This window comes from Thalia democratica, chromosome 2 (assembly GCF_965202585.1).
Source record: "Thalia democratica chromosome 2, ktThaDemo2.hap1.1, whole genome shotgun sequence".
Classification (NCBI taxonomy): domain Eukaryota; kingdom Metazoa; phylum Chordata; class Thaliacea; order Salpida; family Salpidae; genus Thalia; species Thalia democratica.
Genome location: NC_139166.1, coordinates 49,875,842 through 49,891,126, shown reverse-complemented (window position 1 = coordinate 49,891,126; position 15,285 = coordinate 49,875,842). Strand labels below are relative to the sequence as shown.

The 15,285-nt window shown below is 24.8% G+C and overlaps 2 protein-coding genes across 2 annotated transcripts; both read left to right on the top strand.

The window, feature by feature from the left end:
• The first annotated feature begins 4,544 nt into the window (after positions 1–4,544).
• Positions 4,545–5,559, top strand: LOC145829239 (PSME3-interacting protein-like). The gene has a single exon (XM_082936982.1). It carries the CDS (start codon positions 4,578–4,580, stop codon positions 5,190–5,192), a length of 615 nt encoding a protein of 204 aa, XP_082793108.1. The 5' UTR covers positions 4,545–4,577; the 3' UTR covers positions 5,193–5,559.
• Positions 5,560–7,274: 1,715 nt separating this feature from the next.
• On the top strand, positions 7,275–7,823 carry LOC145828654 (methylated-DNA--protein-cysteine methyltransferase-like; the record flags this gene model as incomplete). The annotated part of the gene is made up of 1 exon (XM_082936410.1): positions 7,275–7,823. A coding segment is annotated over one exon (549 nt), but the record flags the coding sequence as incomplete, so codon positions are not given.
• Positions 7,824–15,285: the final 7,462 nt, after the last annotated feature.

The window sequence follows — 15,285 nt, the reverse complement described above, 5'->3', positions numbered from 1 at the left end:
CCTGGGGTTTTGCAATCTTTATTAATAAATAATTTTATTATTAAAAAAAACATCACCAACTAATACCATCAACTATAGAAAACTAAGTTAAATTTTTACAAAATTTTATAAATACATAGATTAATGTGTTTCAAAATTCTACCCATTTAGTTGTAAAAAGAAATAACAAGTAAAAAAGTAATTAGAAAGAATAATAAAGAATTTATAATTAAACACACTTGTATTATGACTTTAGCTGGGATACAAAAAACAAAGTCACCAAATGATTAATTTACATATAATTAGTTAACTAATATGCATCAAAAAAGTCTTCTTGATAAATGAATCGAAAATAATCTAGTTCTCTTTAAAACTAAATAATAAGTAAATAAATAATAATAAATAATTTAAAACTTTAATGCATATTTTGATTAAAATGTTGTTATAGTTGTTATTCCATGTCTACAATTAGACACAATATTTATGCTTAGTAAAAACAAAAAAAAAGATTTAATTGTTTTTTATGCTTACACGTTTTTGCAGAGCAATATATGTGCTTTGTATAACAAAAAACAATAATTATCTTATTTTATTGTCTCTACAAGTGTATGAACGTATCTATTTTTTACCAAGAGTTGTAATCCTTCTCATTAAGGGCATAGGGGGTCCGGCACTTTTTTTACTAAAAAGACTATTGGATCTTATATGATAGCTTAAAGTAAAAACTACAGCCAGTTTTTATAGATGAAAAAAATTTTACTTTTGAGATATTGTAATTGTTATGAAATACAAACTAAACATATGGACCACAAATTTTTTTGGGTCAAATTTTTTTGAAATTTTAAAATTACTTAAAATCTTTATTCTCCTTTATTTTTTAGTTAGAGACCTCAAACTTTAAGAAACGTTCCTTATATAGTTTAAATAACTTTGGATGTTGCAATTTAAAAAATTAAAAAAAATCAAGATTTTAGACAAAAAAAAATATGTGGTTTTTTTAGTAAAAGTTTAATTTTTCAAAATTAAAAAAATTCCTGCATAAAATCTTTTTTAAACTTTTTGTGATTAAGACTTTTTGTGAAAATTTAAAGAATATTGCTTAAAAAAGGAAGGAGGAAAGAGATTTTTAGTGAAATAGTCTTTTTTTGAGTTTTTAGTTTGCTCCTTCCATTAGGAACCTTATTGAGTTCACAGACTTTGATCGCTCATATCTCAAAAATTATTTTGAATTTTTCCAAGCTGTTAAAAATTTCTGATAGCTCAGATAAAACTCTATCAAACAAGATCAACTTGTAAAAATCAAGGTGAACCCCACCCCTATGCCCTTAATGTTTGCTTTTATTTTAAATTAAATTAAGATTAGTAAAAAAAATACATCACTTTAATATCTTTTCACCTTATATATATTGTTTAATCTTAATTTAATAAAACTTTATTCATAAATAATTTGTTTATATATCTTAGTTTTTCTAAAAACTATTTATCATATTAAAAACGGAGGAAGCCTTAGCTGACTAATACCAAAGAAAAAATATATATTTAACTGCAAAATATTTTTAATTCACATGTCAGATTCAACTTCTTTATCAATTAGACTTTTTTTTAATGCATATCAATTAGTCATAGGTAAACTAATTTTGTGGTGATTTGTTTTTTTTTATTGCAGCTAATGTTATAATAGAATTGTTTTGATATTAATTTTGTAAAAAATGAAAAAAAAAAAACTTAAATTATAAAATTCAATATATTAGTAAGTGATCTTTTTTTTTGTTCTTTAAAAAATTGGTTTATTTAGAAAAACTGTTAATAATAGTTATTTTAGTTTATTTACTTATGTGTTAGATAAGTACATTTTATGCAAATAATAATATGTTATTTAAATTACTAAGTTTACTATTTTTTTTTGTTATAAACTTAGTTTAGACTAAATACAAACTTTCATAATAAGAATTTTTATTTATGTCACAATAACGTTTTGCATGTAGATAAAATGTTGAACGTAGTTGAAATATCACCAGAAGTTACATCTATCTTTCCTCTAAAAAGCTTGTCTTCATCTCGATCTGTAAATATTTATTGTTATTTAAATTTTATAAGTTCCTAAAAACACCACTAAATATAATAGATAAGTGTGAGTAAGATATTTTAAACCTAGTAGTAAATAAAAATGTATTGCTTACCTTATGCAGATGCAGACTTTTTAAAATCAGCACATTATAAATTTATGGTTTAGTTAAACTGTTAGAGCCTAATTTAAATGAGTATGAATATAACTTCAGTTTGAAATTAGTGCAAGATCATCCTAGTTAATTACCAAATTTTTTTCAAACTTTCTTTTAAAACATTGTAACCTCAACAATTACTTACAAGGTTATTTGTAATTTTTGCAAATTCAACTTTTTTTTTATTGGCTAAAATAAGTTTAAAAAAAAAGTAATTTTGAAAATTAATTGCTAATAATGTTTTTTTCTACATTTTTACTATCATAATCTTATTAACTAGTTAGACTTACATTAGTATTTTATATTTTTATCAAGTTTATATTACTTTTTTAGATGTGGCGCCTTTAATATTTTTTAAGATTTAGAACTGTCATGTAACTCATAACTGTACCTTCCCAGTAATATATGGCATTAAATATTTATTTTACTTTTAGCAAGTTTTATACTAAAAAGGACAAGGAAATTTCTACTTAAAAAAACCTAGATAAACTAAAAAAAAACAATTATCATTCTGGCAAGAGAGAAAAGCCTTCAATTCTTAAGTACTTTATAAAATACTTTATGCCTATTTTTAGATAAAGCCCAAATGAGATTTTAAGTTATTAAAGTTTGCTTTTTTTTAGTAAAGGTGGCATAAAGCATTTTTAAACAAAACTAATATTAGCTCTTAAATGAAAGTTTAAAGTAAGAACTACAAGTCAAATTTTATAGGAAAAAAACAAAAACAATTTACTTTTTAGATATTGTCAATTTTGTGAAAACTTTTAAGCTGATCTTTTTAATTAAGAAAAAGTCTTTTGTTTACTGTTTGAACATAAAGTTTACTATCTAACCTAGGCAAGGCATAATGCATCATATAAGGTTAGAGGCAATTTAAACTAACTTAAATGTTATTGTATGTTATGTTATAATATCCAGTTATGTTATCTATTTTTTATATAATATTTTTGTTTTTAAACTACTTATATCTTTGATAGACTTATGCTAACTTGATGTAGCTCAGGCTAGTTTTTGGTCACTCAGGTTGGCTTTTTGCCTTGAAGGGTGGAAACCCTGTATCTTATGATATTGCATCAGAAGTTAAATTTAAGTAAGTTATATTTTTTTTAAGATCTAGACCAAAGTTTATCAAGTAACTCAGATAAAGAGGACTGTAATATAGTGTACAGTTAGTAGGAGTGTTTGAGAAACAAAAACAACGTTAGCTAATAATCAAGATATGTGTTTTTTCAATTTATTTTCTTTGTTTTACAAAAAAATAGTATTGGTTGTCTTTGTTTGTATATTCAATGTCTAAATACTATAAGTCTTAACTAAACATTAGTTATCATTATAAATAAACTGCTATATGTAATATTATGTAATTTTATTTTTTAAACTAAAGTAAATAAACAGTTATTGATTCAACTATGTATAAAATTATAATTAGTCTTAGTAATTCGTTTTAGTAAACATAAATACTACACTTAAAGTTTCTGTGCAGAAGAAAAATATTAAAATCCTTTAGTTGAAAATATTCAGTACGCTTGGTTTCTACCAAACTGGAAAACTATGATTTTTTTTTACAAGAAAAAGTACAGGATTAATTAAATATAATTAAAAAAATACAGACCAGTTCATGACTGTATGAATTTTTTCAGGCCATTTTATATACTCTAATTTAAAGTTTTTTTTGTTTTTTTTTTAAGTTTCAGGCTATGTAAGAAAATTTAAAAATATTTTCCAGAGTTTTAAATTTTTTTTCTAAAAACCTTATTATATTTTATATGATTCTTTTTGTTATCTAGATTTTTTGTCACTATTTAAGATTTATACACAGTATTGTTATGTTTTTTGGCACTTTTTATTTAAATAATGCAAGATTTCAGGTAAGCTTTTGTTCTTCAAAAAGTTGAAACTTTTATGAACTAGATATTTTTTTTGATTGCTAGGAATTATTAATTGTTTTTTATTTTTTTTAATTGGAACAAAATAGGAACTTTAGTCAGAAATATTATTGAAATTAAACAGTTTTGCTGAAATCATTTAATAAAATCAGTTGTAGCTAAGAAAGATGGTTAGGTGTCAAATTTGCACAAGCAGACAAAATTGCACGAATATACTTTTGCATGAGCAGACAAAATTGCACCACTAGAAAATTAAGTAAAAAAAACAATTTTTATTTTATTGTTTATATTTAGCAAGCACTAATCTGTGCAAGTATAGTTGCTTTGATAGTAATTTTTAAGTTAAAATTATATGCACTTTACATAGTAACTACTGTAAATTTTAAAGTTTTTTTTTAAATAGTTAAGATGTAAACAGAACTCAAAAAAAAATATTAAATTTAATATTTTAGAGACTATATAAAGTATTTGTAAAAAAATAGACCCTATAATGAACAACTTTGTGAGTGAGAATGTGTTGGCTGAAAAAAGAAAAGTTCGGCAGGAAGAATGGGAAAAAACGAGGAAGGCTGATGATCCGCTTGAAGCTCCAGAAGAAAAATACGACCCAAGGTCCTTGTACAAGCGCTTGCAAGAAGTTAAAGACAAGAAACAGTCTGAGTTCGATGAGAGCATCAAGTTCAAAAATCAGTTCAGAGGAATTGACGAAGACGAAGCTGATTTTCTGACCAACGTTCATAACAGATCTAATGACATTGAAAGGCAAAAGCGCATGGAGGAAGAAAAAGAACTCGATAGACTGCTTAGCATGAAAAAAACTCCAGAAAATGTTACACCTGTATTAAAAGTCAGTGAAGCTTCTAAAAAAGCTTTGCTGATGAAAAGCAAAAAACAGAATTCACAGTTAAGCAAATTAAAAGGTGCTATAAAAAGAAAAGCTTCTGTTACTACATCTGTATCAAAGGAAAAGTGTACTAAAGACATTAGTAGTAAAACAGAAAAAGCAGCGGATAAAGACTGCAGCTTACCAAAGAAACAAAACATAGCAATTCCTGGTTTAGGAGGTTACGGTAGTGATAGTAGCTCATCTGAAGATGAAAGTTGATTTAATAGATATTTAATTGAATTTACTGTAGTGCTGAAGTTTATATAGAATTTAGAAAAGAGGACATGTATAGAATTGAAGTTATATACTTATAATAATTATATATGTTTTAATATAAAAACTTATTAAGTGCTTTAAAATTTTTGAATAATATGCCTGACAGCTTTTTTTAATATAAGTTATTTTAAAATAAAATCTTGTTTTTGTACTTATAACATCCATTTGTACAGTTTCATTGCATTTAAATATAAATAATTTTTATAAACTTTAAAGTGTATACTAATAAATACTTTTGTAATGAAAGTTAAAAGTTTGATTTATGTAAAGTAGATAGCTGAAGAAAATTTATTTTAAATTAATAGTTATTTTATTTAAATAAGTTTTGCCACTTTAATTTTAAACAATTTTTACATGTTAAATATAAATTTTCTATAGGACACATAAATTTTTTGTATATATACTTTTTTTTGGTCATCCTCAAAAATATTTTATTCAAAAACACATGTAAAGTAGCTTTACAGTATCTTTTCAATGCTTTTATACAATTTAACATAGTTTTTTACCTTAGTCTTAACTTTAAACTAAAAATAGACCCAAAAATGTGCACTTTTAAAAACCTGGAGAAAATTTTGAAAACCTGGAAAAAATTTGAAAAAAACGAGGGGCAACTCTGTTAAATAAATTTTTTGCGTGATTTGGCTTGAAATTAATTCACGACTTGATTTATTAAGTTTGAAGAAAATGGTAATATTTTATTTGTTTCTTATATTAAACGTTAATATTTTATTTAAAAAGTTTTATTTAGTTAAATATATGTTTATTAAATTTTAATGCTACTCGTTAATTTGTTTTCTATTGACTAGTATTGTCAGTAAAATAATTGTTTAAGTTTGAAAAATCTTATAATTTTAAAAATCCTACTTACAATTGTTCTTGGTTAGAGAAAATTATTTGAATTTTTTTATACATAATTAAACATAAGCATTTATTTGAACGTTCAGATTATATAGTACTAGATGCCTTTACAGAACATAAAATGTTTAGGTAGTTTTTTAAGTATAGTTGGTTTAGAAAAACAATCAGGTAAAACTTTTTATTGCTGATTTTATCAGAGTTATGAGAATTTTACTAAATACTTCTCTTCTACTGAATTCTTTAAGAAATTAAGCTCAAATTTGCATAAAATGTTCCTAATTATAACAAAAACTGTACCAATAGAATTTAGAAGTATTACATGACCTTAAGTAATAAAGAGTTGTTGTTTAATTTTTTGGAATAATTTATACTATTGTTCAAAGTTACTAAGATTTTACAGAAAATTGTACATTATTATTTAATTATATAAGACTAACTGAGAATGTTTTAGAATTAGTGGTTAAAGACAACAAAAAAACTGTTTTTGTATTTAATTTGGTACTTTTATTAACAACCTACTGAATACTCTAATATCTCCAAATGTAACTTTAAAAAAAATATTTACAGATCGTTGAAATAAACTTGTAAAAAAATGCTTATTAAGCTATTTCTTAGTTTTTAATTAAAAGTATGTTTAAGCTATAAGAATAACTACGCATGCTGATACTTATTGTTGATAAATATTTTTGTTTACTTTATGATTTAATAAACAAAGTTATTAAATAAAAAATATTTAAATATATGAGTCAAGCATGTTTGTTTTTTCAATTTATTCTCTGTTATTAAAACTTTCTTACACCTCAAAATTATTTTAAATATTCTGACGTGTAATATTGTTTTACTTTGAAATGATAAAAAATAAATTTGGTATTTTGGTTCGTATATTATTTATCTATAAAAGTTCTTGTTTGAGTACAATAAAGTAAAATGGAATTTTAATCTGATTAATTTTTATAGTCCAAAAACTAATATTATCTATTTGACTTTTTTCTAGGTAAAGTTTAAATTTATCTAAGTTGTATACAGTAACTTAGATATATAAAGTTAAAAAGTTATTTTTATTTCAAACAAAACTCACAAAATTTAGGAATACTGATCACAAGTTATAATTTCGATTGAAAATTGATGGTGCACATATAAAAATAATTATAATGTTAAACAAAAAACTTACAGATGTTACATATTTTAGTATTAAGTACACCAATTGGTGTAGTCAAAACAACATATACAGAAAAAGGTGTATCAACTATTGATTTAGATAAGAATTTTAATAATCAAATAAACTTAAATGATTTAGAACTTTCTGGTTCAAACATTACAGTGTTAAAACATACAAACGAGAATAATGAAATGCAAAAACTCATTGAAGCTTGGTTTATAAATTATTTTAGTGACCACTACATCGAAAACCAAGTAGCTATACCCGTAGATAATAAAATGCTATCTGCTGAAAACTTCACTTCAAGAGTTCTTAAAAATTTAAAAGAAGTACCATTTGGGTCCACAGTTACCTATAAAGAGCTTGCTGAAATTTCAGGCAATTCAAAATCATCTAGAGCTGTAGGGCAGGCAATGGGTAAAAATCCTCTGCCTTTGCTGTATCCTTGTCATAGAGTGGTAAACAGCAATGGAAAAATGGGAAACTACATGCACGGTCAAGGAAACAACATTAAGTGTTGGCTGATTAACTTCGAAAAAAAGAAGCTTAAGCATTAAAACTTAGGTAAACTTGCAAAGTTGATTAGTAAACTTTAGATTTGTCAAAATATAACATATTAAGTTCGTTTATCTAAGCGTTTTGTCTTAAATTTTAAGGTATATTTTAATAAAATTACTCAAATTTTGTAAATAAAGATTCTATTTGAGTTATTATAAAGCTTACATAAATTGGTATTACTTTCTAACATTTTTATAAAATAACTAGTACTTAATTAAGCAAAAGTTTTCTACCCTTTGAAAATGTTTCTTAAAGAAAGCAAAACTATTAAAGAAACCACCATTTAAATATTTAGGATAAATCTTAAGAGTGCTTGATTAAGTTTTAAAAATGTTAGTCCCATAATTGCTACACAAACTAGTAGAGTAAAAACATAACTTCACGTATTTTACTTATGAAAAGTTAAAAAAAATATTATCTTTTCAGAAATAATTTTTTCTGGTTTTTATGACGTGCTGAACGTTTATAAACTCTGATTAAGATAGAAGTTTTTTATTTATAAATAATGCTATATTGTCAAACATAGAATCTAAATAAAATAATACATCGTTCTTCTATGTGTTGTTTGTATATTTTTTGATGTTAAAAAAACTCTAACTTCACTAATTATTTCCTATAAATCATAAAGTCAGTTTTAGTTTGTTTGTAACTATCCCTTAAATATCCACTAATTAGCTTGAAGAAGTTTTACATTATCATTGGTTTTTTGAAATTAGTTTCTGAATGATATTTTAAAATAATAGGTTTCCTCTTATGATGTCGCTGACATCTTCACGGAATTTATAAGTGTTAAGTCAGTTTAGATTAGAAATTTATTGATAAACGCAGTATTGTTTTCGGAGTTTAAACTTTTCGCATAAGTTGTGCTCAACAAACCATGTGATTTTTTTATGCTCCAATGCAAAATTATTTATTAGTTTCACAATAATTGTTTTTTTTTCGATTTTCTTGTTATCATCAATACGTAAAATTGAGTTAATGTGCGTAAAAAAAGGCTAAAAATTCTAGGTTTTTAATACATTATTTTTACTAAATCCAAAAGAACTGTAAAAAAGAGCACACTTATTCAGATTACTTTTCAACTTGTCTATTAGTTTTATGTTATTTTGCATAATAAGGGTTCTGTTTAAGTACTAATAAATTTTTTATAACGTTTGTAATATCAGGTGCTAAAATAACAATGTAAAGATAAGTTTTAAGAACTCTCTTGTCATTGTTGAAGAGTTATTTATTAGGAGAGGAATTGTTAGGGAAGCTAGAGCTATAAAAGTATCACTATAAAAAAGTAGAATGGTACCTTCAGGTAATTTTAATTAACCGTCTATAAAATTCCCAAGCAGTTTAAATATGTCTATTTTTCTGATTGTTCTTTCAATTTAATAACAGTAAAATATTCAGTTTAAATAAGCTATTTAGTTTTGGATTTTATATATCGTACAAAAACTGGATTTAGCTTCATACCCAAAGCAATGGTTTTATTGTTTGTGTAAAAAGAGTATAAATTTAGGTTTTTTTAAATGTATCAAAAAATAACTCATGTTTGTCATATAAAAATTAATAGCGGTTTAAACAAGGTATTTGAGTAGTAATAGTTTCTACTCAATTTTAACCAATTTTGAACATATTGTACTCAATCGGTGCTTGAATTATAATCTGTAAACACTAAAAAATTCTGATTTGTTCTCAACTGCTCGTAAAGCGTTCAGCTGTTGACTTTCAATATTCACGGTTATAAATTTAGCTTGATAATGATTTTATAAAAATAGAGTATATTGACATTCAAAATGCTTTTGACTCGGTGTCACATCAAAGACTAAGAAAGAAATGTCAGAAGCTTTAACTCAGTAAAGATTGCATTAAAGCATAGTAAGTCGGTTTAAGTATTTTCTAAACAAAATATTACAAAACAAATTTGTGAATATTACCCTACAAGTTATTATATTGTTTACTTTTACGAATAATGTATATTAATGATATCGCAATAGAGATCGATGCCCACTGTGACATAAATTTGTTTCTTCATAACACGAAAATATTTAATAAGTCAAATGATGCCTTCTAATTATTGTTTCACCAAAAAACAAAAACAAGAAATTTTTTATTAAGTTTTAATAAAGTTTAAATTCTTAATATCCACAAAAGCGAACCTAAACCTACTGATCTCTTAACTAAAAACACTAAACTACAGTATTCAAAGAATTAGTAATCCGTATACCTTTAATTTAAAACTATACTGTCACGTTATAAATGCATCTAATTGATCGCTTATATCTTAAAGTCTACTTATAAATTTTTTAGACAAAAAAAAATAACTGTTAGATTAGTTTTTTATGTAAAAAAATAGACTAACGTAAAAAGAATAAGTTTACTAAGATTCTGGCTATTACTTAGAATTATACTTTGAAAAAATATCTATTAAGAAAGAACTTTCAAAGTAAATTTATTCTAAAACTTGTTTGGGCCATCACTAAAAAATAATTAAAGTTTTTCCAAGCAATTACTTATAGTTGATATTTAATAGGGGTACAAGAAGATTATTTTTAGATATATATTACTTTTAGATAAATGATCTGTTGAACATCTTTTGAATTTCAACTGTCGGAAGTTGAATAGTCGTGCACCCATTTTATAGATATTAAAGCTAACATAATGTTTGTTTTTTCTTTAATTTTCATTACAATAAAAACATTTGAACGTGGATTAACATTTGAAAATTAAATAAAAAACCTATGGACTTATAAAACTAGTGGTGTGCCACATCTGAATCGTGGGGTATACACAGTAAAACAGTTGTAAGAAAACAAATTTTAACACAATACCATAATATATCTCTTGAGTACGTACTTATCAAGTACAAACTTCTTACCGATTACGCAACTTCGTGCAGAAAAGTTTATGTCAAAAATTCAAATTTCCCTTCAAACAAGAATTACCTTTTTAAGCACATTTGGGGTTTGTTTTAAAATTCATCCTCAAGAAGAAGATTACTGTTTTTTAAAATCAGTTTTCAGAACTATTATAATCTTAAGATTTAACTCTTTAAAAAAAATCTTGGTACAATCTAAAGTAATTTACTTCTTAAATACAGGTTATCGAAAAGTTTCAATACTTAATATATATTTATAATTAAAAGCATTAAAAACTAATATAAACTACAGCTAATTTTTGTATATCTTAAATACATGGAATGTTACTCTATGGATCATTAGTTTTATTTACAAAAAAAGAAACAGATGTTATCAACAACTTAATGCAACACAAGTCAGTGTAATACAAATTAAAAAATTAAACACAAATATATACTTGAAATAAAGTAAGAGTTATTTTTATAAATAGTAGATATGTTTAGTAATTTAAAGCGAGTATAAATACTGTATTAATAGATGAAAATATCTAACAAAACAATTTATTTTCTTATGTTTAAAAGAACTACACTTGGGTCGATGATTTTTATTAAATGGAAACAAATATTTAGAAAACAATTAAATATCAGACTAATTTTGAAATTAATAGGTATAAGTTAAGTCTTACATTACATAAAAGAGTCAAATATATTATTGTAAACAATAAAAAACTATGTTTTCAGCCTATAATTTATCTTTATGAACTAAAATATTTTAATATTATGTTTAAATAAAGATTATTTAGATACGTATGGTTAAATCTGAACCTTTTAAATAAAACTTGTAAGATTACGAAAGATTAACTAACGTTAAATAAATTATTTGTTGGTTAGTATAACAACTAAATGTCAATTTACATAACTTTTAACATTGTATAGAAATTTTAAAAAGCTCTAACAATTCTTACGAACTATTAGAAGGTAGTTATAAAACTCAAATTATAAATGAAACTAACTTTATAACATCTTGAAATTGCAAACACTAAAATAAAAACCACAGTTATATGTAAGAGAACATAATCAGACTATTAACTATTTTTTGAACTAAAATTTAACTCGAAACAAGTATTAAAACCGAACATAATATTAACTATAATTGTTTCTTGAAAACTACTTGAAAATAATTTTCCTCTTGAAAGTAACATCGCTGAAAAAATTAGTTTAGATAAGCCACAACTAACATTTGTTTCTTTTCTCATGTTTTTTCAAACTTATTAAAGTGTAAAACTTCTTGCCACATCTTTCACAAGCATGAGTCGGTTTGAAATGAAAGTTGGTGTGCTTTTTCAAGTTGGACGTAGTGTAAAACTTCTTCTCGCAAAGAGTGCAGGAGAATTTTGGCTCATAATGAAAGTTCATGTGCGCAGTTAATTGAGCTTTAGTTTTAAAGCGCCTGTTATCCGGGCATATCTGGCACTTGAACTTCCTTTCGTCACTGTGAGTCGCCTTGTGTCTTTTTAAAGTAAAACTCATGGCGAATCTTCTACCGCAAATAGAACACGCGTGAGGCTTTTCTCCAGTATGCGTTTTACTGTGAACGTTGAGATTAGCTTTAGTTGCAAATAATTTTTGGCAAATTGGGCATTGATGGGACTTATCGTGTTTATTTATGTGACTATATATGCTATTTTTACTAGCAAATATCTTGCTGCAGGTACGGTACTTTACTACTTTCCCTTTTATTTTCTGCACATCCATTCCGCCTGAAAATATTTAATTGCAGCTTGATTCTCTATAATATATAGTACAAGAAGTTTTCTTAAAAATGAAACATTTTAATAGTAAATGACAAGTTTGTAATACAAATCATTTATTACTTTATAAAATATAAATCAATAGAATCAAAAAATCATATATAAATGTATAGTAATTATCAAAAATTACTTAAAAAAAGATAAACACAGTATTTAAAAATATTTACAGGTTAAAAACAAAATTGTAACTAATAGAACACATGTATCTACAAAATAAGAACAATTCTATCACAATATAATAGTATAAAATAAAACAACTAGTTGAAATTTAAACTAAAAATTAGTGATCTACCAGATCCACAAAACTAGGATCTGGATCCAGCTAAACTAAAATTTTCAAAACTTTTAATGTCTTAAATTACAGTCTAAAGTTGTTTTTTGATTTATTTATTATATTTTCATAAATAATAGAAATGAAAAAAATTTGTAGTCGATAGGAAATATTCACAAGAATGGCCTTTTGAAGACCAAACATATTTGAAATTAATCTTAGTATGCCCTTACTTAATAAACTATATTAAACTGTTTATATTAAAAATAAAAAGTTAAAATTTCAAAAACTAATTTGCTTTTTACTAAACAAATGTTACTTAAGCAAGTATTCTTGATTAATATAAGCAAAATAACTTACTTTGATTACTAGAACTAGAAAGTTGATCAGGCTGTGATGGTTTATGTACAAGTTTTTCACCTGAAAAATCACAACTTTGTGTACTTGTACTACTTAATAACTTTAAGTAGAACAAAATAAATGGTTATTTTATTGTTGAGCACTTAAATATAAACAAGAGTATATGTTCACTAGGGTGCTTATAAAAATACAAGCTTTGAGCTTTCAGCCGTTTTTTTTTACATAAGCCAATTATCACAAAAACACCTTGTGCAAATTTTAAGCTGATTTTGAAAAACTTTCATGCTAGCATATTTTAATTTTCTTAAAGTAACTTTAGTATAAACCGAATGAACCAAAAAACTTGACCTTAGAGTTTTTAGTTAGAAAATGTTTTACACGTAGTAGTTACCACAAAAATACATTGTGCGTAACTTAAGATGCTTTGAAAAAAGTTTGAAAAAGCACTTCTTAATTTGTCAAAAACAAAACTAATCAAAACGATAAAAAACTACTGAAAATTAAAAAAAAACCTTCGTCAAATATTTTTAAATAATTTCATTTTTACACTAGCTTAAATGTAAGAGTTAGTAATTAAAAACTAATTTTAAGTAGATTTATTTTATACATATAGAACATATTGTTCAGTAAATGTAAAAATATTATGCAGTCATTTTATAGAACATTTCTCAACACTTTTATTGATAAAAAAAATTAAGATATATAGCTTAAAAATTGGCCTCTGATATATAAAACAAATGAAAAAAATACCAAAAGAAACTGTACAATAAAAATTATAAAGATTGGGTATAAAACATATATATATTTTTAACCTATTATTATTGAAGTTTATTGTCAAACAAAGGACCTAGGCATTAAAACCTAAGCCACTTAAACTGAAAGACACTAACATAAACAGAAAAAAAACAAATTATTGTTTAATTAAATAAACATAAAACTTATACCAGGCACAAACTGAAAAATCTAAAACTTTTACAACCAAAATATTCAAAGTTTCAAAAGTCACCAATCTCTAATTATACATTCCAAAACAACAAATCTTTAAAACAAGCATCTCTTGTCAAAATTATTCAGAACCTGGCTCGAAATTCTAGGAACCATCTTGAAGACCACTCTTCATCAAACAAGAACTTTCAAAACAGCATTTATTTTCAACTTTAGCCAGAAATCTTCATCTTGCAGAACATTGACCTCAACAACTATTCGCCACTCATCATGTTTTCAAAGTTTCATCACGGCAAATTCAGTCAAAAATCACTTCAAACATGTGGCAGCAACAATTCACAAATCTAGCTTACGAATCAACTGAGCATCCAATAACTTCAAAATCTAAAGCCCCAAGCGTATTAACAACAGACCGGACAAAAAATCAAAATTAAAAAGTACTTAAGATCTATAAGGGGAAGGGGTTGCTTACAAATCAAACTACCAATAAACTACATACCAAACACCAAATCAATGGTTAAAGAGATGAATAAAACTAATTACTTATAAATTTTACTGGTAAATATTTTATTTAAGTCAAATTTTTTTAAGTTTAATCGAAAATTTTCAAGATTTTTGCACGATACTAGTTCCTTTGAAAGTTCGTTCCACATTTTTACCGAACAATAGAAAAAAAAATTTGCCAACCAACAATGTTTTATTGAAAAATACTTTTATTTATTTTTTTAAATGTATCTTACCTTCAGTGACTTCTTTTGTTGAAGTTGTTCCATCTGATGATGAATGTTTGACTTGATCAGCATTTAGTTCATCAAATTCAGTTTGTTGATTAGTTTTATTCTTATATGTAAGTTCAATCAAATTCGAAGTTTTCAAATCAGAGTCCTCAGTTTCTGTTAATGTAAATAATTAAAACAGTTAATGATAGATTTTAAAACAAATTTACTAGCAGCATTAAACTTACCATTCATACTATCACAAGATTTGTTAATACTTTGTTGCAACTCAGATATATTGGATATAACTTCAGTCTCTTTGGTTGGAACAAAATTTGAATGATAAAATTCTTCTGGTTCTACTTTGACTTCACTCGATTGTTTATCTTTTTCATCTCCAAAAACTGATTTTAATGAAACTGCTGCCATATAAACAATTTTTTATACTTACTTTGATTTTGAATTTATAAATAGCACAATATATGATAAAAATACAGTATATCAATCAATAAT

Bases quoted from the DNA above. Each gene is read 5' to 3' on its own strand.
- LOC145829239 (XM_082936982.1), top strand. From the start codon at position 4,578: ATGAACAACTTTGTGAGTGAGAATGTGTTGGCTGAAAAAAGAAAAGTT.